Source organism: Dipodomys spectabilis, unplaced genomic scaffold, assembly GCF_019054845.1.
Source record: "Dipodomys spectabilis isolate Male_0828 unplaced genomic scaffold, ASM1905484v1 ptg000783l, whole genome shotgun sequence".
NCBI classification, from domain to species: Eukaryota; Metazoa; Chordata; class Mammalia; order Rodentia; family Heteromyidae; genus Dipodomys; species Dipodomys spectabilis.
Genome location: NW_024871460.1, coordinates 29,216,794 through 29,242,821, shown reverse-complemented (window position 1 = coordinate 29,242,821; position 26,028 = coordinate 29,216,794). Strand labels below are relative to the sequence as shown.

The following is a 26,028-nucleotide window of genomic DNA, read 5'->3' as shown; positions in this document are numbered from 1 at the left end:
ATTCACATCTAAACAAATAGGTCCAGAGGAGACGTAAATGCTCCAACAAAATTTTAAGGAGGAAAGAATAAAATAGTAGTTAAAATTTTTCTCTAAAAAGAAATAACAAAGGAGGGAAGAGCAATACAGGGAAGGGAAAGAGAAGTAGCAGTCGCAGTGGCAGAAGAAGAGGTAGTGGTAAGATAGTATAATTAACTTGAAATTTACTTGAGAGGATAGCAGAGAGGGAAAATTCTGGTTAAAGATACACTCATTTGAAGATCTTTTAAAATAGCTTACCTATGCAAACATCATCATTCACCTTAGTAAATATTTATGTTCCTGGAATATGCCAGGTGTTTTACTAGGTTCTGTAAACCTTACTTAGATTTTATTATTTGAAGGTGTTTTTGAATTTAGCACTTGATTTTGATGAAACAACATGTAGCACATGTGTATTTATGGCTCATATAAAATATTTTTGATATTTAATTAACATATAAATCCATGGAGACAAGAAAAATAGATTCTCTACTGAGTCTGATTTTTCTAGCTTTTCCCTCTCTTTTGATAAATAAGAACAAGGAAAAGTCATTCTCTGGTTCAGCCTAATAATTATGGCTTATCATTCTTACTAAGGAACCAAAAATGTGTATTTTGTTTAAATGCCTTTCAAAAATAGAAAAAATAAAAATATTGTTGGTTGGCTAACCTTTCAGGTTGTTTGGCATGTTCTAAAAGTCTAGTAACTCTTATACTGAAGTGTCCTTTAAATTCTTCATACATTTGTGTACTCTCAGGGATAGCAAAACACATCAGAAGAAACAAAGCACAAACAAAGGTCTTTAGTCTACATTCTGTTACATGAGGCAATTGAATCTGTAGGATCTAATTGGATCTTAAGCGGAGCTCCTCATTTGCAGGTGGGCTCAGATTTCTAAGATGAGGCTGTGGTGGTAAACTCCTATAATCCCAGAACTCAGAGATAAGGCAGAATTGACTGTTTTTACAATGCATGTGTAACAGAAATTTACTTACAGAAAAGTTATTAATTCCAGGCTTTCCTGTGGGTGGGGTTACACATGGAAGCAGCTTAAAGTTAGTACTGCTCAGTATCAACCTGGGAAGAAGCTCTTGCACTGTGCGGAGAGGGAGATATACCAAGTTTCCATTCATTCCTCACAAGATATTCACTGTGGGCATGGTATTTATAATTCAATCTTCACAAAAGTAGATATTTGTAAGTTGTAGAGTCTATGCTTTAGATCTGGCATTAGAAATATTCAAATTAAATTACTAGCCTGGGTTTCATTTTGAGATCCTCTCTCAAAAGTAAATAAAATTAATTCATTAATTTCTTGATGCAGATGGAGCTTGACTTTTGGATAAGAGAACATTTTCTTGCTTAACAATATGATTTCCAAATCCTTCCTAAAATTCAGGTAGTCTTTAAAACTATTGATACATACTAAGTCTGAATTTCAGAAAACTCTTGTGTCAGCTTGTAATTTGCCTATAAATTATTCTCAAAGAGAATTCATGCTTAATTACTTGTTCAAGATAATTAAAATATCAAATAAGACAGTATTTGTTTTTAATTTTACTATCTCTCTGTGAATCAGTTTTTAATGAGGCCTCCCTTTACTATAATACTATTACTAGCAGAATGGTGCGTATGTAAGTGGTGGAATATATGTTTAACCTAAGCACAGCCTTGAATTCAATTCCCAATTCTGCTGTCTCCAAAAAAGGAGGAATATTTCTTAAATAACATTCTACAACTGAATAACTTTACTTAGACAGTAATGACATACCACTTTAAATAGCACACATAACCAAAGTATACAAATATGAACATTGCATTCATAAACTGCTTTTGTTAAATGCCAACTCTTTTGTACAGCTAAAGATAATAATAAACATTTAAACAATGAACCTATTTTATGTTTAATGGGCATTTCACTGAAATTCACCTGATGTACTTACTCCTGTCCTAGATCACAGTTACAATACACGTAGTTAACCATCTAGTAATCCTCTACTTAATGTGACTAGATCAATATGAGTGGTAATTCACTCAAACATATAGGAAATTTTCTCCTACATTACTCAATTTTTTTCATTTTCTGTTCAGAATGAATAGCAAGACATAGATAAAGACTAATCTATAGAACATATCCTACCTATTGGTGATGAAGGTAAATCATTCATTGAGTAAAACCACAATATCTATGAGCCATTTTCTGTTTTCTTATTTATTGACAGGTTTTTTTTTAATTACAACACAATGAATTGATGGTAAATACAGAAGATGCAATAGTATAAAAAGCCATTTAACCCTTCCCTAGGTTAAGACACTTACAGCAGACAAAAACTGCCCCACCCCGAATCCCTTCCTTAAATGGAAACAAAATAAATATAAATTAATAAATACAAAGCAAATCACTGCACAGCCCTTAACTCTTTGATTGCCATGGCAAGAACCATGCTGATGATTCTAGCTTGTGACATTTGTGTGGTTAAAGGTTGCCGCAGCAGTCAAAGGGTTATAGCATTGTAAACATAAGTACTTTGTGAAAATGTTCAGTCATGTTAATAGTCAATAGAAATGAGATTAATAGCATGACCCCTTGACCTTTAATGACGCAACATTATAAGGAGTTAAAGAGATAATAGCTTGGTGAGCTGTTACATAGACTAGTCAACCATTTTATTTAACAATGTGCTATGAGGCCTCGATTTTACTAATAAAAGACAACTTGTGAATAAACACTGTTCAATGCACTGATCAATGAAATCAATGAAAAATTAATTTAAGCACCACAAAATTTTGCCTGATTATATCTGACAGTCATAATACACTTTAGCACCATTTATTTAGCCTATATTTGCACACAAACAAGCTTTGTGTTTGTCAGTAGAAGCTATCTGGAAAAAAAACTATATACGCCAGATTTAAGATGGTAAAAATGAACAGAATCCTATGTGGACAAAAACATTACTTGCACATCTTAAAACTCACTCAGCAGATAACTGGGTATTTATTTCATTCCTTGCATACAGAAAACTATTCTCAAAAACTTAATAAAATAGTATAGTATAAAGTGAACAATCTAGAAACTTAAAGTTAAGCTTTAATTGTCTTCCATAACTAAAATCATCATGGGGAATTAAAATAAAGTATGTTTAGAAAACCACTTGGTAGTGGCCTAATTTTTTTAATTTTCTGGCATTTTCTCCACTTCACAGTTTAATACTATTTAAATAAAGTCTACATTAGTTTAATTATTTTAATTTCCCATATCCACAATGAAAAAAAAGGAACTGATTTTTATAAGAAGCTATATAATGCTTACAGTTTATCTAAGATACAATGTTCCTTTCTAATTATTTCTCAGTTTGGACTCTGGAAGATAAATGTCTGTGCAATATTTTTTTCAATATATAGTATATATTTGACAAACTGTCTATGGGAGCTTATATTTCCTTAGTCTATCTAGTAAATATATGTATATATAACATATATACTATATATTTCCAAATCTATATTACCAGATAGCTTTTATGGATTTCAGAAGTCTGAATTCATTATCATATTGATCCACTACTGGAATCAGACAATGTTAATATAGGTATAAAGAATTTAAAAGATCTCAAAGATAAATTATTATACTGATGAAGCAGGCAAAGTTCTCAATGTTAATATTTGATTCTTTTAAAAATTGTCAATGGAGTATGAACTAATTAGATTTTATGTTTTTTGCTAAAAAATTAAGTTTATTAAAAGTTATATTAGTTCAAAATTGAACTAGTAAATTCCATTTATTTTTCTTCTATAATACAAAACAAGATATATTTGTTTAAAATTACATACCTTAAAAAAAAATCTCTCGAGACTTTTAAGCTTGAAACAAAATTTTATGGCCAAGCCTCTAAAACCCCTGAAAATAGAGGTCCATACAAAAATGCTGATACAGGGAAAACCAGCTGCTTTATTATCCCTCATTCTTTTATTCTATCTCTCTTCCTAATATATGTATAAATGTAATTTATGCTTAAAGGGAAATAGACCAAAGAATCAAGGCTTTAGACATTTATGTCTACATGATGTATCTTGAACAGAACACTATGTTTACTTTATAATTCTTTAAGACACTTTCTCTAAAAACAAATTTTTCTAGTTGTCTTGTCAACAGACAATGGCCATTATATTCATCTTCCCACTTCTCTCAAGGGAGTAGCTGTAGTCAAAGTTAGAAGCCAATAAAAAAGATTGGGATGTGTGCAAAATCTACAAGGATGAAGTCTTTGCACCAAAATTTATGAAGTAAAATACTGAAGAGCAAAGACGTATTTCCTGGGCATCACTTTTGATGTATAATAATGCTCATTCTCAGTTTTTCACAAGGAGAAAGGAATATACCCCAAACAAAAAGAAAAAAGGGGAGCACAAGTGGGAGAAAGGATTGCAAATATAGGCAGAGACTTTATCAAACAACACATTATGAATTATTCCTCCTGTACATCTTTATTTTGAAGAGATTAAAAAGCAATAATAATAATAATATTATTATTATAATAATGGTGCAAGAATCGAAGGAGCAGACAAAGGCACACACTCCCCTTTACTTGGAAATCATGTTTGTTTAAAATCAAAGTATTGATGATAATTTTGTATTTTGAATTATGAAAAGGAACAATGTAGTTCATATCCAATAAAGTGTAAATGACAAAAAGAATTCAAAAACCTAATTTTACTCAGAGGTGTGAGAAAACTGGGACTAATATGATGTCTGCAAAGGTATACTCACTAAAAACATTGATTTAAGGATAGCTCTTGCATTGCTACCAAAGTCATTAATTCAGTTTGTTTCATCTTGATGAAGAGAGAGAGAGAGAGAGAGAGAGAGAGGTCCAAATCAGCATTACATGAGAGCAAAGAACATGCATCCTAGTGACTTTTCAAATACACAGCTCACGCCAGGCTTTATTCATCCATATTTTGGCAAGACAGGCCAATATGGCAACATACATTCATATACAAGATGGTGAATACAGGCAACACCATAGCCTAACCTACCTAAAAACATCTTACCATGCAGTCAAATTGCACTAAAGCTTCATAGGCACATGTGTATTCACTGGCCTATGTCACTAAATGTGATGGCATCTGGGTTCCAATTTAGTACAGAACAAGTGCTAAAGCAGTATCTTTATGGTAAATGATATTTTCTTTCATGGATACAAACAAATGAATTAAGCAATCAGACACATGTATAAGTTAAAAAGCTGATCATTTCATTCTTTTTCATCATTCTCTCCTCCAGCTTTTCTAAGTAAGAATGAACAACACCTGGCTTTGATGCTAAGTGGCCTGATATGTAGAATTATCATATTTTCACATTTATATTTAACTAATTTTTCTCCCTTCATAAGGGCATATATATCCAGCTCTATAGTAGAGCACATGGCAAAGTTATGGGAATTAGAACAACATTATAGCTTTAAACATTTTCTTACACTGTTCAATGTATCATTTAATGGAAGGACACATTGAGTGCAAATCTGAAAGTTATCTCCAATCCTATGTTAGTATGTGAAAAGAATTCTAAAACACATTGTTCTTTAACTTGAAAAGGCATTTAAATATTAGAAATCTCAATATATAAATGATTTCCATATATAACTTTTTATACATACACTTTGACCATGTTGATTATGCCCTCATTTTCCTTAAAAAAATATTAGCTATGGATGCCTGTGAAGTCTTTGTTTATAGTATTAATGATCCTATACCCTCATTATAAAGAATTAGGATGATTCTAAAAAAACAAATGAATGTTGTATCTAGTTACAAGCCCACAAAATTGAAGGCTGTTGCTTTTGTACACTTACCAGATAATTAACAAGTATTTTACAATATCACTAGTTTTCCCCCTCATTTTCTGTAAATACGTTGAATCAGTTCCCATTCTTAGGCTTTCTATACTATTGGTTTAAATTTCAAAATAGACATATACGTTTAAAAAAATGTTTTAAATTGGCTGTTGTTATTCTGACCTGAAATATTTCAGAGTCACTTCCAATTTCAACCAATAGAAGAAAAAGAGCAATTATTTGAGCAATACATTAAAGACAAAGGCTCGGGTTAGCTGAGACTAGAACACTAAGGCAGTTGTTTTGCTACTATGCCAAGTGTTTTATGGTATATGATTACTGAGGTAAAGTTCTACCCTAGGAAAATGGCCTTTCTTATGAGCTTTTAACATTATACATCTTTCCAGTTGAGGTTACTGAACACCTAGTTCCGACGTGTTGGGCCTAGAAGGCTCTGTGTGAGTATTAGATGTGTTTACACAGGTAACATCTAACAACCACTGGGGAATATATACATTGGTAAATCGATACCCATCACTAGTGCAAAAGAGCTTGAAGGTGCATTTTTATCTACTATTTTTATGCTTGCTTAAGGAAAAATTTCTGGTTGTTTTGTTAAGGAGTGCTAGCACATATCTTTATAGTTTATAAAAGACTCATTTCCACCCCAGTGTCACTATATTATTAAATATAATAGTTTTGTTCATATTTATGTTTGGTACTGCCCCTGGTTGCTACTTTCTTAATTGTATAAAGTTCTATTTTTTAATATACCTGTTTAAACTCTTAGTATGAACTGTATTGTTCCTTTCTAGGCAACGTGAAAGCTGTAATGTAGATTCATATGTTCTGGCACTTATTTCCTTTTGGTCACAACAAATATCATGAAGGTTCATGGAATCCAAAGAAATGGTGAAATTCTCCAGTGTGATTGGCTTGATACTTTTTGTGATATCCTACACTGGCTGAGGTTTTATTTATAGATATTTATGATGTATCACCTCCATTTTGCCTTTTTTGGTTTAGGTGAAATGTTTGAGATCTGTGATACTTTGAAGCATCTAAAACTAAATAAATGTTCGTTGTGTTTGTGGAAAAAAATTTCATTACCATCTCCAAGGTTGTTTCAGTATATACTACAATCTCACAGACTCAAAACTATAAGTAATTCACTGTCTTTATTAAAGTTTCTGGAAATAATAATTCCAAAAACTTAAAAAAATGAGAATCTTTTCATGACTCTTGTTTAACATGTCTATTTGATAATAACATTCATTCCTCTTCAACAGCACATTGGGTTAGTCAATATAGACACATTTGTTATTCTACTGTAAGATCCACAAAGCATGGGTCTGTATTTGTACCATACTAGAGATATCAACACAATATTGTAGAACTTGCAAGTTATTACAGCACTATGCCTAGAATCCAGTATATACACCACCGTCCAGGTATTCGAAGGACCACTGAGTTTCGGACAATGTTCTCATCCACCACAATGGATTTTCATCATCCATAAAAAGAAAACGAAAATAAATATAAAATATATGGAAAGCCAAATTATGTAGTATGACTAAAAAGAATTATAAGCAACTTGAATAACAAAGGTAACATTAGCTTTTTTCAGTAGACCAGTCTGTATCATTTATTACTTAGTAATTTTTTTTGGTAATCATTACTTAGTAATTTATCGCATTTGATTCAGAAAAGCCTGGCTCTCTGATTGATAACAGAAGCTGATTTTGCTAGCAACATATAATATTCTCTAATGTAGCTCTGTAACCTTTGCAGTTGTAAGCAACATCTGTATTCACCTGTCTTGACTGCCATCCTGAAGACACTTTGTTCTCAAATGGGTCAGGTGTTAAATTCACAACCTTCTCTAGAGAACTGATGTGGAATTACTGTTTCACAGGCAGTTCAAACTGATGGGATATTTTAGTACTTCATTCAGTCCAGTTAAAAATACACAGAACAATATTTGACTAAAATTATAAATGATGCAGTCATTATGTGTAAAGAACATTCTTTTCTTTATGCTTGAACTTATATTTGGTAAAATAGTGAAAACTATTTAAACAGAAGAGTTGCTTTTTAGTGAGCATTAATTATTTTCAATTCAATTTGGAAAGCACTAGGTATGAGCTTTTCATGTTATTCGTGATAAGATAATGAAAAATAGTTGATGAGTTCCATGTCTCTACAGAAACTCAGGTGATACGTTACTGACCTATGGAAATTAATTCCTCACTGGATTTGAATTTCTATTCTAGTGTACTAGATCAATTATTCATTCTCCTATTACTATTCAGTTAAAATTGTCATCTGAAAAGAAACAAACAAATTCTAGGTGGAAGAAGAGTCAGCAACTGTATTCATAAAGTGCCTGGTGTATTACACACAGTTGAAATCCCAGTCTGCGTACTTATGTTTTCAGATCATTTGTGATCTTACAGCTTGATGAATGTTCTAGTCAAGAGAGCAGCACATATGCCTTTTCTTATCATATAACCTTCTTCTCATATTCAAGTAAATATCACTCAAACTTTGTCCATGACATTTGCCAGAATTCAAGCACGAAAGACTCCTTCCTTCTTAATGCCATGATTATTTTCTAGCCCTTATATACTTACAGTCTTATGACGAGTCAGGAGATTGTGATGAATGAGGAAAGAGCAATAGAGTGCTTATTCAGTTTCTCATTTTAGAGAAGAAAAAAAAATCAATGCAGGGTGATGGAGTTCCTCAGTGATTTGCACACGTCCCAAAATGACATAGTTCATTTCTATCTTTAGCAAAATATAATTTCCAGTCTTTTTTCTTGACTTCAAGGTCTTGAAAGGATTAACCCTCTCCCAAGCAAACACTGTATAAACGAACTTATGTATAACGTCCTCCATGCTCAGCAGCAGTGGCTATCTCTGTGCTACCAGCATCATCTACAATGGAAGCACTGAAGCAGAGCTACAGGGCTGAGTCTGGTCCTCCTCTCCATGCTTTTTCGGCCCTCACTTTCATAACCCTTCATGTCTGGTCAGAGTATAGTCTGCATATGCATAATGCTTTAACATACAGCCATTCCTTGTTACTTTCTAACGGTTCTTTTCCCTTAGCCTTACAGTGCATACATATGTTCAGATTGTAAGAAATACCCATTTTGCAAGGCTTTTCAACATGCCACCCAGGATTAGAAAATATTTTCCCCAACCAAATCAGAAACATGTAGTTTAACCAAAAGACATTCTAATTTTCATGCTATGTTGAGTATAAATATAAATTCAAGGCAGCCAACCTATCCATTTCCAAATAAGAATGTATACCTACACTCATTAAAAATCATCTGGAAAGGTGTATTATTAGCAAATGAGTAAGAAATTTTCACTAGTATAAAATTCCTGCTTTATATAAAAGCCACACTGGCCATTCAAGTATTTGAGGTTTTGTTTTTCCCCTATAGTTTTTGTAAGTCATACTAAAATGATGAAATTAGGCTTGAACTTATATTAAAAGGAAATAAAAAAATTCACTTCTACCTACAGGGCGGTTTTAGAGCGTGCATGTAAAGAGCAAGTGTCCATCTGCAGATCCACAATCAACATTCTTTCTCTTCCCCACTCTAAGGAAACAGCTCATGCTTACTAGGTTTTTTAGAGAACAATAATCCAATGGTGAAAACACCACCACAATTCCTTCAGTTTGTGCCGGTTTGCAAGTTAAAGGTCAAAGGGCAAAGACATAGAACAGGACTCTTCAAGGAAAATTTTCACAGAAGACAATGTTTAAGTTGTTGTTAATGACAGTCAACAGATCAATAATCAAGTTCAAGGCAAGCTGTTCATTGTTTCAAAAGCTAATCCCCCTCAAAAGCTGGCTTTCACACAAAGCCAAAGTCTGACTCACGGGGTGCATTCCTTCTGACCATCTCTAATAAGTTCACAGCCCCTATGGCTGTAAAGCCTTTCACTGCAAGAAGCAGCTCCTAAAAATCAATAAAGAGGTCTGTCAGTTGCTGACTTTTCTCTAGGAAAAAAATATTGATACAAACCTGCTCTGCAGGTCACATGAAAATGACAATACTGTTGTTAGGACAAATTACACTCAACAATGAAATGCTTTGGTGGTCTCTTGGCTCTGTCAGTGATCAAATGAATGGCTGAATGCCAGAAGCCACACTAACCCTTTGAGAACTATGGTTGACATGCAGTAGGTAATGCATTGGAAGATTCTCATGCAACCTCAGAGTCATCTTTTAATTCAGTTTTCAAATGGCAATGGTAACTGCATGAACTAAGGCAAATTGAATTTTCATGCAATAGATTTTAAAACAAAAATTCAATATGTCTAGGAAAGAAGAAAAAAGAGAAGACTTCAGCTGTTATCACCACTTGTTCGAATAAAATTTCACTCTTTTGAGATAGTTAGCAAAATATCTGTTTTATTTGCCATAAAAGTTTTTTTTGGCAAGTGACATTATTTATCTTTGTTATAAATGCATTTATGTATTATTATGAATCATTTAAGAATTACATGAGATTATAGGATATGTTTTAGAAACCAAAGTTCTTGAAGCTGTTGACTGTTCACTGCCCTGTTCTACAACGTACCAGACTCTGAAAGCTGGTCTGATAGTTCTCAAAGGGTTACACCAATGTGTTAATAGAGTCACAAATCCTTGTAAAATAACTGTCACTTAGATCTATTTCAGAGGCATACTGCTTCTTGCTCTGTTTATAATGAATATTGCTGACAGACCCACGGAAGGCCTGGGGCAATGGCCTAAGACAACCTGGGGAGATATCACAATGATGGAGGGGGTCAGGTGGCAAGAAAAGGTTTAGAAACACTTCAGAACAACTTAAAGGTCCTGTGTGATAGAGTTATGAATATAAATGTGATGAAACATTGAGGACAGAGCTGAGAACAGCTGTATAAAACGAAAAATGGATGTATTATTAAGGCTGTTACTATATTGCAGATATTTTGGCCCCTAGTTTGTTGGAAAATGGCTGTCCCAACAGTCTAAAAGTCCTGCATGTGTATTCCAGAACTCCCACCTGACACAGGGCTGCGCGGAGACTATCCGTAGCTGTCACAGAGCTATCTTCTTTGGAGACAAAGCTGTTTTGGGTCTTCACACTTTCCTGAAAGTTCAATGGTGGATTTTTGTTGTTGTTGTTTAAACTGTATTTTCCTTTGCTTTAAAGAAAAAAAAATGTGGGTTTTCTGCTTTTCTTTCTTTTGCTTTTTAAATAATCTCTCTTTCCCAGAAATGGGCTCAGACTTCAGAAGGAAAAAAAATAACATTAAAAACCTTTGTGAAGAATCATTTCTTCTTTTTTTTTCCTCTTCTTTAATTAATCCTGAAATTTAATTGGGCATTGAGCGTGCAGAGGAAAGGCCTAGAACTGAATGACAAAGAAAGACAAAGGACTGAAGAACGGCAGATACTGTGCATCATGGAAGCTTCCCCATGAGTGAATTTCCACTCATGTGCAGGACCAGCAACCCTCTGGGTTTGAAGGTCAGCCCCGATTCAGGCTGCCACAAGCCTGCTCCTAGCTAGGAAACAGCATAACAGCTCTTGTCTTGAATCTCAAGTTACCACAAACTCCTGGAAAAGAAAGAAAGAAAGAAAAAACCCTACATCACACCCACTCTTGCATAGAGCGTTTACAGTACAGTATGTGGCGGGGTGTTCCTTTCCTCTTGAACTGGAACACAGTGTAAACCAATACAAGAAGGCATAAGGCCAAGATGCAGGGAATGACAATAGCTATGGCTTTCACAGTGCTGGCTGTGTTGTCCAGTTTGATGATAATGTCTACATCATCTGGTGGGCTGTGTCCTTCTTTATCTCGGTCTGTTGGTCCATCACAGCCCATAAAATCCTTGAGGATGGATCTTGGATATCCAGGTTCTACTTTGAGTATCTGGTTGTTGAATTTCCAATACTCCTTTCCTTTGTAGAAATATGTAAAGCCTGGTGGGAGAAACACATGCAGGTATCACCTATTTGTGATATTATATATGCCTTAAGGTATTAATAAAATAGGATACTTTTAAACACTATCCTCAGATCAACTAACTGTACATGGTATGTTCCAGGAATTATGTCCTCAAATACTTAATGAGAGAGAGAGACAGAGAGAGGTAGAGAGAGAGAGACAGATAGAGACAGACAGACAGAAAGAGAGAGAGCGACTCTGCGAATATTGTCACAGGATTATACATTACAGTGATAATAACAACCTACAGTGGAGGATGCTGAAATTGTTTCATAAAGTGAAACGCTGTTTACACTGAGGTTGCTGCTGAAGTGATTGTTCAATATATTGTAAAGAGATTTCTCACCTATTTACACCTCAAGGGAAATTTCTAATCATCTTAGCATCAGGCATCTTTGTACTCCTTCTAAGCAATGGATTCTTTTTGTCATTTGGAAAAGATACCATAATAAATCATCAGACAGGAGATGTTTGGCTCTCTCTACGAGGAATCTTAAAAAATAAACCTTTTTTATAGTGTCTTGTACGGTATCTTATTTCTGGTACAAGGTGTGCTTATTTTGTGTTTTATCTCTTTATTTGACTTATTTGCTTAATGTTAAATTTGTGTCACCTAGCCATATTTTATTTAACTTTCAAAGTTATTACTAATTCTTCTAGGAATAAAATGAAACATATCGCAATTCTATCTTTACAAATAGTTTCTATTTAATAAAGAAGGTGGTATAAGAAGTCTTAAATAACTTAGTAGAATATAGATAGATCTTTTATTTTCTAAAACACTATGATTATAGGTAATGGCCTTAGTATCTTTGTAAGATCCTGACAAAGTATAAATGTGCATTTTTCTAAAATATTTTTCATTTTTCTTTTTTTTGGGGGGGGGGAGGTCCAGTCATGGGCCCTGAACTCTGGGCCTGGGCACTGTCCCTTAGCTCTTCAGCTCAAGGCTTAGCGCTCTATCACTTGAGCCACAGCACCACTTCCAGCTTTTTTCTTTTTTCTTATGTGGTGCTGAGGAATCGAACCCAGGGCCTCATGCATGCAAGGCAAGCGCTCTACCACTGAGCCACCTTTCCAGTCCCGTATTTTTCATTTTTCTTAAAGGGACGCATCTAGTCTTTTCTTTCTTTCCATAGCTCCTTCATATAAAGTTTCTTTGGGACTATGCTAATTGAATTTAATTCTTGTTTTGATATAAAACAAAAGCATAAAAGCCAAAATAAAAAAAAGAAGAAAAAATGCAGTAATGCTACATTTAGTATAAAATGTTCTTGGGGAGTATCTATTTTTCACAGAATACATAATTTGGAGTTCATTCATAGTCATTAAGAAAGGCTTTTTTTCTTCTTATATTATGGAGGCTTATTATATCAGAAGCACAAGCTAGAAGTTTAGCATATGCCATCTTTTAACCCTTATTTTCAGTCCATCAAAGAGAATTAGTTACCCATTGTTGTCACAAAAATGTGTGTGTGTGTGTGTGTGTGTGTGTGTGTGTGTGTGTGTGTGTGTATTTCCCTGAGCCCTTTGTGAGAATAAAATTCAAACCCTTACCTTAATCTAGAGCCTGAACACATAACAATTTTACTAGTGAAACATCAAAGATGACATTAGGTATACTTTTGGCATAAAGAACTCTGACTTTACACAGAAATTTTAGATAAGAGTGATCCTCAGTTCAGGTCACTTCATTTTGGAAATCATGATGTTCATTGGCATTAAAAACTCTGCTGTGGCTTTTATTTTAGAAGGACAGTTTGGTAATCAGAGCAACTTGCCAAGTGAAAACAGGTGTATGCAGATTTAAATTTTTCTGCAGGGAGCTAGTATTTGAACATGCTAATAACATCCATTGTAATTACTTAATAAGCTTGGATAAAGGAATGTTGAAGGCTTGCCAAGTAACAGTACCTTAGATGATCACAACTGAACAATACCATTGAATGACAATTAAAGAGACCTTCAAAGTAAATTAAGATGCTTGTTTATAAACTGGGAAACTTACAGCAGAATGTGTCCTCACCTTCAATTTTTAGTCAAAATGAATTACTACAATGTTACTGGGCATCACACAAAAGTTAAGAAGATTCATTTTTTTGTTTACATTTATCTGTGCTGCAGGCCAATAACATACTTCTTGCATAGGCATAGAATTTGTAGTTACTGAGTACACTTTTGAGAAATCAGTCAAAAAAATTAGAACATGTAAATATTAGAAAAAAATCTAAAATCTTGTAAAGGAAATATATCAAACCTCAAATCTGGAAAATTTGTAATGTTTGATAATTTAGAGGGCTTTATCACTTATGAAGTATCTATTAATGTATTACTTTTATCTATTTGTAATGATTTTCAAATGAACTGAAGTAAGTTGAAGTAAAAAGAAATTGTCTAGCATATAATGCTAGATGTAAATGTAGAAAGCTAGGTCATACCAGTATAAATATTGCAAATAGTCATAGTATGATATTTTCTAATGATTTATTTTAGCGTAGTGAGAAAGAATAATGTGTTACTAAAACTTGAAACTTAGGAAATGTACAATGTCCATTGCATACCATTTTCTTTATGCACAAAGGCTCCCTGAGGAGATTCAGGGATGCCTTTCCAGACTGTGATTGGCTTGGGATAGCCAGGGTCCATGGTTTTCATTTCTTCACTATATCTCCAATATCTAAAAAAGACAAAACAACAACAATACAAGCATGGGAAAATTTCATATGAAAACATTTATAGTCAGGGATGGAAATGTGGCTTAGCAGTAGAGTGCTTGCCTAACATGCATGAAGCCTTGGGTTCAATTCCTCAGTACCATATAAACAGAAAAAGTCACAAGTAGTGCTGTGGCTCAAAGGCTAGCCTTGAGCACAGAGAGGCTCAAGGACAGTGCCTAGGCCCTGAGTTCAAGCTGTAGGACTGGCATAAAAAAACAAAAAAAAAAACAGTTATAGTTAACACTTACTAAATCTTGACACTATTACCTGTGTTCTTGATACTGATTTACAGAGTATCTGATTTAAATTACTAGAAAGTCAGTGCACATAAATAATTTGATTCCTCTTCTGTGTGTCTTAAAATGCATATTAATGTACACATCCTGCATATGTTAAAGTGAGTATTTATTTGAACTGCTAAAATTAACAAATGCTCTATGCTCTATGATACATAAGTGTACTTGTAATTTATAAGACTACATTATACCTATTTATGTAGTCTTGAATATGAAACCTTAATTTTCAAACTATATCACTTTCACCAAAACACATATACACTAGATTTAATTGATCTTGTATTGTATATTATGTGATGTAATACAGACCATAAATTAATTTATCAATAAATACCTATTTTGATAGGAAGTATTAAGAACAATAAAAATACAAGACAAGTGATCTAGGAAAGTATGAATGCCATTTTTAAATAGTAGACAGTAATTCCTCTTTGATGAGCTGATATTTTAAGCAGAGAGCAGAGATAACTAAAGAATGACATATGTAATTTTTGGTAAGAGAACATTTCAGGCATGGGAACTAGAAACCCACAGTTCTGATGGTGAGGATATGCTTGAAGCATATCACCATCTACCAAGAACCTAGAATAATTAAAATTGACTTAGTAATGGGGAGACAATATAGAGTAAAAACAAAAGACTAAGGTCAGAGATACTTTTATGCTATAATAGTCTTTGATTTTTGCTTTGAAAGAGAGAAGCCAATATACATTTTGAGATGGGTAACTTCAAGATATGGGTTATCGTTGAAAAGAGTACACTGGTTGCAGTAATAAAATAGATTAAAAGGGACAAGGTAGAAGTAGGGAGACCAGTTGACATATCATTGCCTTGCATACCTTGAACTGGTAATGGACCTACAAGGAGGATAATAATTCAAGCAATTCAGTTTGAGGAAAAGAATTGGAAGTATGTACTAATGTATTAGATTTGGTATGTGAGAAGGAAGTTGAATATAGTTTGAAGATTTCGATCTAATTTTCTGTCAGAAAATTATTACATAAAGAAGCAAAGTAAGGCCGGGTATTGGTGGCTCACGACTATAACCCTTACTACTCAGTAGGCTGAGATTTGAAGATCTGAAACTAGCTAGGGCAAGAAAGCTTATCTATTTATCTGTCTGTCTGTCTGTCTGTCTATCAACAGAAAGTAAAGTTCAATTATAGTCAGAATTCTTACACCCTTTTCCTCTCACAAGGTGGTGTATAAGGTAACTTTTCCAGAACCCCTAGGCTTCTATGTCCATAGCCCTACTTATTAGCATCTATATATCTCAAAAGTAGGAAAATTATGTTCCTGGTAAACTTATGAATTTTAACACAATTACATGAAACCACTGGGGGTTCACAGTAATAAGATGGCCTGTTCCAGGTATGATTCTAAGTCTATAAGTCTATAGGACATAACACTGTATGGATTATATGATTTAATCACAACAAATCCATGAATTAATCATCATTATTTCTATTGAAGAGAGAACTCGGAGTTCTCTTGGTCAAAAGATGACACATAAATGCAGAACTAGTTTGTCTACTTTCAAAAGTCATCACTCATGGGCTGGGAAGGTGGCTCAAGTGGTAGAGTACTAGCCTTGAGCTGAAGAGCTGAGGGGCAGCGCCCAGGCCCAGCATTCAGGCCACATGACAGACCAAAAAAAAAGTCATCACTCTCCAACATGACTCTGGCCTCCAAATTTTTGGTCACAAGCAGATATTTTCCAAATTTAATTGACAATGCTCATTGGCTCTCACTGAACTGCTAAAGCTAGTGTGTACCTACATGTTGAGAAGACAATAAACTTGCTTAATTGGTCTTAGGTTAGCCATTTTACCTGAAAATTGAAAAAGTAAAATGATTTCCACTCTAGTTATTTTCCCTGTGCTAGATTTATGGAGAAGCTTTTATCAACATAACTATAGGCTCTTGTTCAGAAGTCTGTGCTGTAAATTCCTGTATACATTACTCAGGTAAGATGTGGAATAAAACAAATTTTGCACTTTCAATGTTCTCATGAAAAGGAGAAGAAATGGCTTCAAGATGTATTCCAATAGGAAACCACAAGGCACAGAAAGAAAACAAATTCTCCTAGGTATTTGCCATAACTTCTCATCACAGGGATGATGAAAACAGATCTGATGAGCAGAGGAGAAAAAGTTTCATAGAGAAGCAATAAGCTGAAAAAAAGATGACTCAGTACTATATATTGTTAGCAATCCTGAAGTATATTTTCTTTCATATTTTGTTCACAGAGACATCTCCTTTTAAATTATTTCTAAGCATCCTTTTTTCATAGAATATTCTGTAAGGACACAGAATTATTTGTGGGGTTGAGATTGTGTTTATAATCTAAAAAGCTCTTCTCTTGAGTAAATACTTCAGTAGAGTTTACAGCAGTCATACATGTTTATTGTTTTCTTCACTGATCTAAATAATGCCTAGAGAAAAAGTTGAATACTTTATTTCACAAATATTAAGAGAGCCATTTTTTACATTTTACATTTCTGGACACCAAACAGAATTTATAATCAAAATATTCTCTTTCTTTTTTTTAACAAAACAGCTATACTTTATGAAGTATGGTATATAATTATATTAATTTACACAACAATCTTTCATATGATGTATTATAATGTTCTTTGTGGTAATGTCCTAGCATAACTGCAGCATGTATAATCATTTGTTTACCAGTTCTATCAATGTCAGAGCATTGGTATCATTTTATTCAAAGAAAATTTATTTACATTTTCTCACTTTAATATGAGGCAGGTGAAATTCACATGAACTGTCTGATTTATAATTCAGTTTGGCTTGAATACCATGATGCTGCTAGTCTTTATTTTGAAACTTTATTCTTATCATAAACTTCCATTATCCAAATGTGCATAATACTTTCAATCACAAAATGTTCATTGTTTGGGTATGTTTCCTTTGAAAGTTTACTCAAAGATCCATTCACCAATTAATGGATAAATTAATAAATTAATTGCAAGCCACATAAGACTCATGCAGATCACATTTCAAGAAAATATTCATGGTATATAAATTTTATTAGATTCTTTAACATAAATGAGTCTGTTTGATAAATATCTAGAGAACTTAAATGTGATTGGAATTATTTAGCTATATTCAGGATTATCTTTAAATGTGCAAGATTTAAAAATACAGGTTTGTACTTCAATTTTCAACATACTTGAACATATTTTACCAGGAAATAAAATGTCTGTCTCTCTGAAAAATAAGTTTTTATTGGATTCATTAAAAACTAAAGAAAATATTCTGATATGGATGGTTTTATTGTGAATAAATCCACTAATGAATTAAAAATTTAGATACAGTAAGAGGAAATTTTAATTTTATGCGAGTGTCAGTAAATAACAAAAAGTAGTTATTACAGCTTTTTCTTCTAATTCATTAATTTTCTCTCCTAGAGAAGTTTGACATTAAGTAAACGATTCTTTGAACAAAGCATTCTTAATCAATAATTCCCAATAAATAAGGAGATTCATTAGTTTTCAGACTTTTAGACTTCCATAAAAGATAGGAATTTCTTATGTAATAGCATAGAGAATTTTTAAAAAGCCTCTAACCTAAGGAAAAAAAAGGACCATAATTCTCTAGACTGAAATATTCAATGGAACACTGCTATATTCTAAACTCCACAAGGAACAACAGGGCTCATTTCACATGACTCAGTCATCTCTTTATCTGATTGGGCTTCAGAGAGTCTCTACTCTGAAGTCAAAATTACTTGCTTCTACTACACTGCCACAAAACATAAGAACATGTCTTTTCCCATTATCAAATAATTGCATAAAAATCTCATTTTTAATAAGAATGGCAAATAGTCATATGAAGAAATGCTCAAGCTCTCTAGCCATAAAAGAAATGCAGATCAAAACAACATTTAGATACGACAACACCCAAGTTAGAATGACTATAATCAAGAACTCTAATAACAACAGACGCTGGAGGGGATGTGGACAGAAGGGAACCCTACCGCATTGTTGGGAGTGTAAACTTGTTCAACCACTTTGAAAAGCAGTATAGAGGTTCCTCAGAAGACTCCACATAGAGCTCTCCTATGACCCAGCAACCCCACTTTTGTGCATTTACCTAAATGATCACAAACAAGATCATCTAAAGCTACCAGCACAACTAGATTTATTGCAGCATTATTTATTGCAGTAGATGAATGGATCAAGAAAATGTGGTATATATACACAATGGAATTCTATGCCTCCATCAGAAAGAATGACATTGCCCCATTTGTTAAGAAATGGAAAGACTTGGAAAAAATTATATTAAAGAAGTAAGCCAGGCCCAAAGAAACATAGGTCCCATGGTTTCCCTTATTTGTAATAACTAGTATATATCTGAGACAAGAAGAATAAGTCAGCTAAGATGATGTTAAGCAAAATGAACCCCAACATAGGGACACAAGTGGTTTTTTTCTTTCTTGCTATTGTTTCTAACGTATTTATAAGGTACCACGTGATTGTTTTTTGTTGCTTTGTATGTCCTTTCCCCATGGTATAACCCCTGTTTTCACAGTATTTGATGTTGGTATAATTTGGAGATGGGAAGGGAAAAAACACATTGTTTAAATAGGGATACAGGTTGACCCATTGCAACAATGAGATGTACTAGATGCTATGTCAAAAAACGAACTTTACAATTTAGGCGGGGGGGGGGGGGGAGTTATGGAGATGGGAAGGAAAGAATAGTAGGGGATGAACAAAGGAGGAGGCAACAATGCTTGAAATGCTTGGTAAGAAATGTACTCATTACCTTGCTTATGTAACTGTAAACCCTCTATACAGTATTTTCACAATAAAAAACATTTTTAATAATCTCATTTTTATGAAACATGCTTAACAATTCAGTAGAATAGAAAACATTAATTTACTTTGTTGATGAATATTTCAAAATACATGAAGTAACTGCTTGATAAAGTTATAACAAGTTCAAAGTCAAAATAGTTTTTCACTTTACTCTCTGTGGCATTTTTTTTAATGTATAAAGGGGGTGAATATTTCACCTTTTTATTTGACAATATCTTAAAATCTCAATAGTTATGTTGAGTATGAAATATGGCACTAGAAACTTAGATGTATCTTCAAAAAGATACAGAGAGATGATTTAGAAACATAGCATTTTAGAGCTAAATGCTAGGAAGATCAAAATGTTTCCAAGTATCAAATTATAGTCTATTATGAAAAGGGCAAGTAGAAGTTTGTGGGAATGAGTTCCATGCTGTATGTGAAACTGTAGATATTTTCACTGGAATTTATAGCTCTATTTAAAGAACTGTAATTTCCTCTAGTCTTTGGTTTTCTCTGCATTTAGAAAATTTCATTCTGTTGTCAGTACTTCCTCTATTTCAATTACCATTAGTCCTGTGCTTTTGATTGACCTATCCTCTGAGGCAAATTGAATATTCAACTACTTACTCACTTGACTTCTCTCAACTGGAATGTAATAGGTGCCTCAACAAATACAAATGTTATAATCTCTGAATCCCTTTCTCTTCAATTTTTTTCTAAAACCCTCTACTAAATACGCAATTATTTAAATGCAGAAGCTGGAAAATACCAATGATTTGTTGTTTAATTTCCTCTCCCCCAAAATAAAATACATAAGAACAAGGCATCACGATTGGATCCAAAATATATTCTGTAACTATACACTTTGCTCCAACCCTACTGTCACTGTCCCGTTACCACTGATCATTCTCAACTTTTTTCATATGTCAGTCCAGTGGCTTGAATTCAGGGCCTCAGAGCTGTCCACGAGCATTTTTGCTCAAGGCTAGCACTCTACCACTTGAGCCATGAGTCTCATGGTCTTTCCTGTCTATACTGGCTTCAAACCATGATCCTCGACTTTAGCCTCCTCCTGAATAGCTAGGATTACAGATATGAGCCACCAGAGCCCAGTTTTCACACAGGAGCTAGAACAATAGCAGTACACAATGCTACAAATCTTTTTCTTGTTTTCTGAACAATCATTCTTCATTCCTAAATTATTGCCATGACATTATTCTATTTTTTTGTTATCTACTATTTCATTACAACACACTAGTCTGACATGTGGCTGAAACTACTGTGGTTCCATATGCAAACAAAACCCTCTGAACTTCCACAATGACTTACCAGCCAGTCAATACCATCAATACCTATCTCTGTCACTCATTACCTTCTTGTACTCAGTAGGAGTTCTCAATATAAAATGGTGAAGACCATTGATTTGGTTACTATTCATTATTATTCTATTTCAACAGAAAGAGCCATAGGAATAGGACTCCTGTGGCCTTCCTACTACTAGTTCTTTATGTCTTGGCACATGCCATATAGTATGTATTTAAAAATAACTTCTGTATGAATTAACAAGAGTATACTAGTAACTGGTAGAAAAATCTTAGGGGAATGCATTAGAGCTACTGAAAATGCAATGGGTTCAAACCCATACGTTTAATTCAGGTAGTTAGGTAGATTTTTAATAGAATAAGTACATTGATAAATGTTATGACTATGGAATTATACGATAATACAAATATGAACTAGCCTGTTTATAAAACACCTTGAACTGATGACATTCAATGTAAAATCATACATATAAAAATTATTTGGAATCCTATTTTCAGTATTTTATATCTTATATATCCCATAGTAATTTAAGACAAAGTAATGCAAGCATTCCTACATACTTTACTCTAATTTTACGTATAACTTCATTTAGTTAGCAAAGAACTAAAACCAGCTAGGCATGTGGCTCATGCCTACAATCTAGCTACTCAAGTGGCTGAGATCTCAGGATTGCAGTTTGAAGCCAATCTGGGCAGGAAAGTCTGTGAGACTCTTTTTTTTTTTTTCCAATAAACTACTCAGAAAAAGTTTGGAGTGGTGCTATGGCTCAAGTGGTAGAGTGCTAGCCTTGAGCAAAAGCAGCTCAGAAATATTGCCTAGGCCCCGAATTCAAGCTCTAGGACCAGAGGGGGGAGGGGGGAATTGCTTATGAGATGTTTTTATTTTATTATAAATTTGTTATTGATTTCTCTAATTTGAGGTAGCATATAGTTAATCATTAAACTTAAAATTTCCAGTAATTGCTAAATTTTTAGGAACATCTTTTAGATATAAATTCAATGTATGGAAAAAGGGCTAGTTAATAATAGAATGATGGTTTTATCATCATACATGAAATTCTTCTAAGTTTCACATAAGTATTGAACTTTCATTTTTTTCCTCTTAGAAGCTCTTCTTCTAAGAAGAAGCTAACTTTTCCAAATCTCTACATTCTGTCATTTTCTCTCTTGAGTCCTAAGACAGTATATATAAGCAAATAAAAGCAGCTGGGCAATTAACCATCCTCAAGGATTATAACATTTTAAATGACACATTAACTGGGCTTGGTGGTAAGCACCTTTAATACCAGCACTTGAAAGAATGAGGTAGAAATATTGTGAATTAGAGGCTAGCCTGGAATATGTGGTGAGATTAGTATCAGCCTGGGCTATAAAGTACAATTCTGTAAAAAAAAAAAAAAAAAAAAGAGAACAAAATAAAGCAAAATAACATACTGTACAGAGGGGTTACAATTACATGGGCAAGATAATGAGTACATTTCCTATCAAGCATTGTAGCCTCCTCCTTTGTTTACCCTTCACATCCCTTCCCAGCCTCCCCCTCTAGCCCCGCCCAATCCTCCCCCCACCCACCAAAGTTGTAAAGTTCCTTTTCGACATGACAACTTGTATTTCTCATTGCTGCAACGGGTCCACCTGTATCCTTATTTAAACAACTTGTTTTTCACCTTCCCCTCCACAAATTATACCGACATCAAATACAGTGAAAGCAAGGGTTATACTGTGGGGGAGGGACATACAAAGCAACAAAGAAATAATCTTATAAATGCATTAGAAACAAATGCATGTAAGAAAAAAAACATTTATATATATATCTTAAGGTTCATTTTCCTAACATCACCTTATCTGACCTTTTCTGCTTGACTCATACATATACTAGATATTGCAAATAAAGGAAACCATGGGACCTATGTTTCTTTGGGCTTGGCTTACTTTACTTAATATAATTTTTTCCAAGACTTTCCATTTCCTAACAAATGGAGCAATGTCATTCTTTCTGATGGAAGCATAGAATTCCATTGTGTATATATACCACATTTTCTTAACTCTCATTAATTTTCCTCTTGATCTTGGTATGTTTAAATTTATAAAAATATAGTCTTCATCTAATATGATTATATATACATATATATATATATATATGTATATAGTTTGTCAAAGAGTGGGTAGGGTGGAGCTACATAGATTAAGGTACTGTTGTGAGTTTTAAGGCTAACATTTTACTTACATTTTATGCACCCTGTTAGCAATGTCACAAAAGAAAAAGACAAAAAGAGAAAGTAAAATAACTGAGAAAGAATATTATATTTTAAGCCCAAAGTATTTATCCTCGTGATAGTTTGTTCATATTTCACACATATGCTTGCTGGTATCCAAATAAATAGCTTCTTAAGAAATGGAACCTGTGAGTAAATTAAATTATTTTAAATGACTATAGTTAATTTGGTGAAAGGAAAAAAAATAAATAACTTTGTGGAAGTATACAAAACCTGTGGTTAAAAGTATTTTTTCTACATACAGTGAAGTAAAAGGGTAAGAAAATGTATCATAAGAACACATATCTATACTCTCTCCATAGTTTCATAGGAATGTTAAAATGACCAGGAAAAAGAACAAGAACATAAATGTATACAGTCATAAGAATATTATAGTTGAATGTATCACATGATAATTTGTCTTAAATATTAGTTTTAAACCTATTTTAGAAATATTACTATTGCATTAATTCTTGTGTTTATATCTATGCAGAAGCTGTACCTATACATGCCTATAACCAATTAGAAAGGTTGAGTTCATATTTTACTATGTGATGTGTGTACTGACCTGTCCCCTTTGAAGAAATAGGTTTTCCCAACATCCTCCCACCAAATGGCCGAATCGATACCATGAGGAGGAATTCCATTTCCAAGAGTAATCAAATCATGAGGGTAACCAGGTTGAAGAGTTGTATCCTTGAACACCCAATATTTGTTACCTGTATGGGATAAAGCAAATATATTAGTTTATTGTCAGATTAGAAGATAACTGTCAACTCCTGTTATATGAATTACTATGCGAGAAATATTCTTGATATAATTTAGCGCCTGTCACCTCCAAAGACTTGATGTTATTTTTACAAACATGTATTTTATTTCAAAAGCAATGATTACAGTCATCAGAATTTGTGAGTTTTTTAAAGATAATAAGTACTTAATAATATAGAAAAAAAAAGTTTTAATTTAAAAAATAAACTAAATCTAAAACTTAGCCAGAAAGAAGTGATTCTAAAGCAAATTCTTAGATATTAGAGACCCTACATTTCTTTCCAAACCTACAACATTCCTGTGTTTTTGACATTGAGTATGTCATCTACTTGCTTTAGTGTTTATGATCCGTACTCTACTGAAACACTTTCTGGGTGGATCTTTTCCTTTTGTTATGAAAATATTCACGAGTCTCTAGTTTTATAATGCCGCTGTCCTTTGACCCCATGTCTTCTCTTTACTGAAAAACTATCATTCAGTTTAAGAGTGGTACCAAATGGAAGGAAAATATCAATGCCATCCTTATTCAGGATTATCGGAGCATGATAATACTATACTGGAAGGAGAAACAGTTCAGTCAGCTGTATAGTTCTTTGGAAAATTTTCTACAGACAACATACTTCCTTGTGTTCTCCATTCTGGCACACAGAATCCAGCACCTGTCAGCATGCCTACCCAACAATCTACACTCTTTTCTTAATCACTGAAAGGTGATTTCATAACAGTTCTCTGCTTTCTGCCCTCTTGTCAATAATGCCTTCAACTAAAAACAATTTTCCATATTTATTTATTTATTTATTTATTATTCCACCTTTGTTTATTTCTGTTTGTTCCTCTCTCTCTTCTCTCAATGTTTCTTTCTGGTAGAAATTGAGTAAGGGCTCTACCAAGAATGGGACAGAGACTGGCAGGTGTGTTAAGACCGATGGCAAGAGTCTCTGGTTCCTAAGCTATGAGTTCTTGTCACATACCACAAATCCTCCTTAGGTCAAATAACCCAAATGGTTTATTTTTCTTCTAAGCAAAGATGACTGCACTGTACAAATTTTGAACCTACAAATATTATATAAGACATTAAGTCTATTTGAGCCCCCATATCTGTTGGAAAGATTTCTGACTTTAACCCAGGATGTCATGTTGCCTCCATCCAAGTGCCTTAAGAAAATTTTCTAGCATTCATTATTCCCAAAGTCTGCTTTCTTATCAACCTGTGTCCGTCCAGTATGTTTCTCTTTTATTTGCCTTCTCTAAGCCATTAAATGAATTTCTTTTTAATGCACAACTGATTTTTATTTCTATTTAAACGTTTACTGGTTTTCATCGCATTCGTTCAAACTCCCCTATGTCATTTTGAAACTCCTTTAAGTGTACTTAGCTCATCTCATTCTCATTTCCTTTGCCTTGAAAGAATCTGGTGACTCTTTCATAATTTAACCTAGGATAGTTTCTCTGGGAAGCACTTCTTAAGTAATGTTGACCTGTAGTACATGTTTCCTGGATATATGGAATGACAGGCAGGAACCCACCATACTCTGGTTTTCCTGATAAGACGAATGTCCTAAAAACTGCGAAGAAAGGCCTCTCTGACTAAATAGTTAGGATGGAAGATGGTGGCCAAGACTGGCTCCAATATGATAGGGAATAATGACATGGTAATAAATACCTATCATGTCTAAAGGCTCCAGGTCCCAAACTCATGTGCCCTGAGTGGCTAGCCACGCCCAGCTTCCATTGAATCCACATCTTCAATACTCCTGCACTATGATAGGAGATCCAATCATAGTGAAGCTTCCATAGGGGATGCAATCACAAACCTACTCATAACACATGTGTACTTCTTGACCAATAAGACTAGGAGAGAGGAGGTAAGGGACCTTACATATAGGAGCCCTGAGAAAGGGACTATGGACATTTGGTTCTGGAACCTGAAATTGCACAAATAGTCCATTTTACTGTTTCCTTCACTGTCCCTTTTTCGATTTCTTT

General features: G+C 33.7%; 1 protein-coding gene across 1 annotated transcript in view; it reads right to left on the bottom strand.

The window, feature by feature from the left end:
- Positions 1 to 11,111: 11,111 nt before the first annotated feature.
- Positions 11,112 to 26,028, bottom strand: part of Mmp16 (matrix metallopeptidase 16) — a 237,477-nt gene continuing 222,560 nt past the window's right edge. Inside the window, exons 8-10 of the mRNA XM_042673081.1 lie at positions 23,843 to 23,993; positions 14,423 to 14,538; positions 11,112 to 11,836 (exon numbers count right to left, since the gene is read on the bottom strand). Coding sequence (XP_042529015.1) covers positions 11,502 to 11,836; positions 14,423 to 14,538; positions 23,843 to 23,993 — 602 coding nt within the window. The 3' untranslated portion in view covers positions 11,112 to 11,501. The remainder of the gene's footprint in view (positions 11,837 to 14,422; positions 14,539 to 23,842; positions 23,994 to 26,028) is intronic.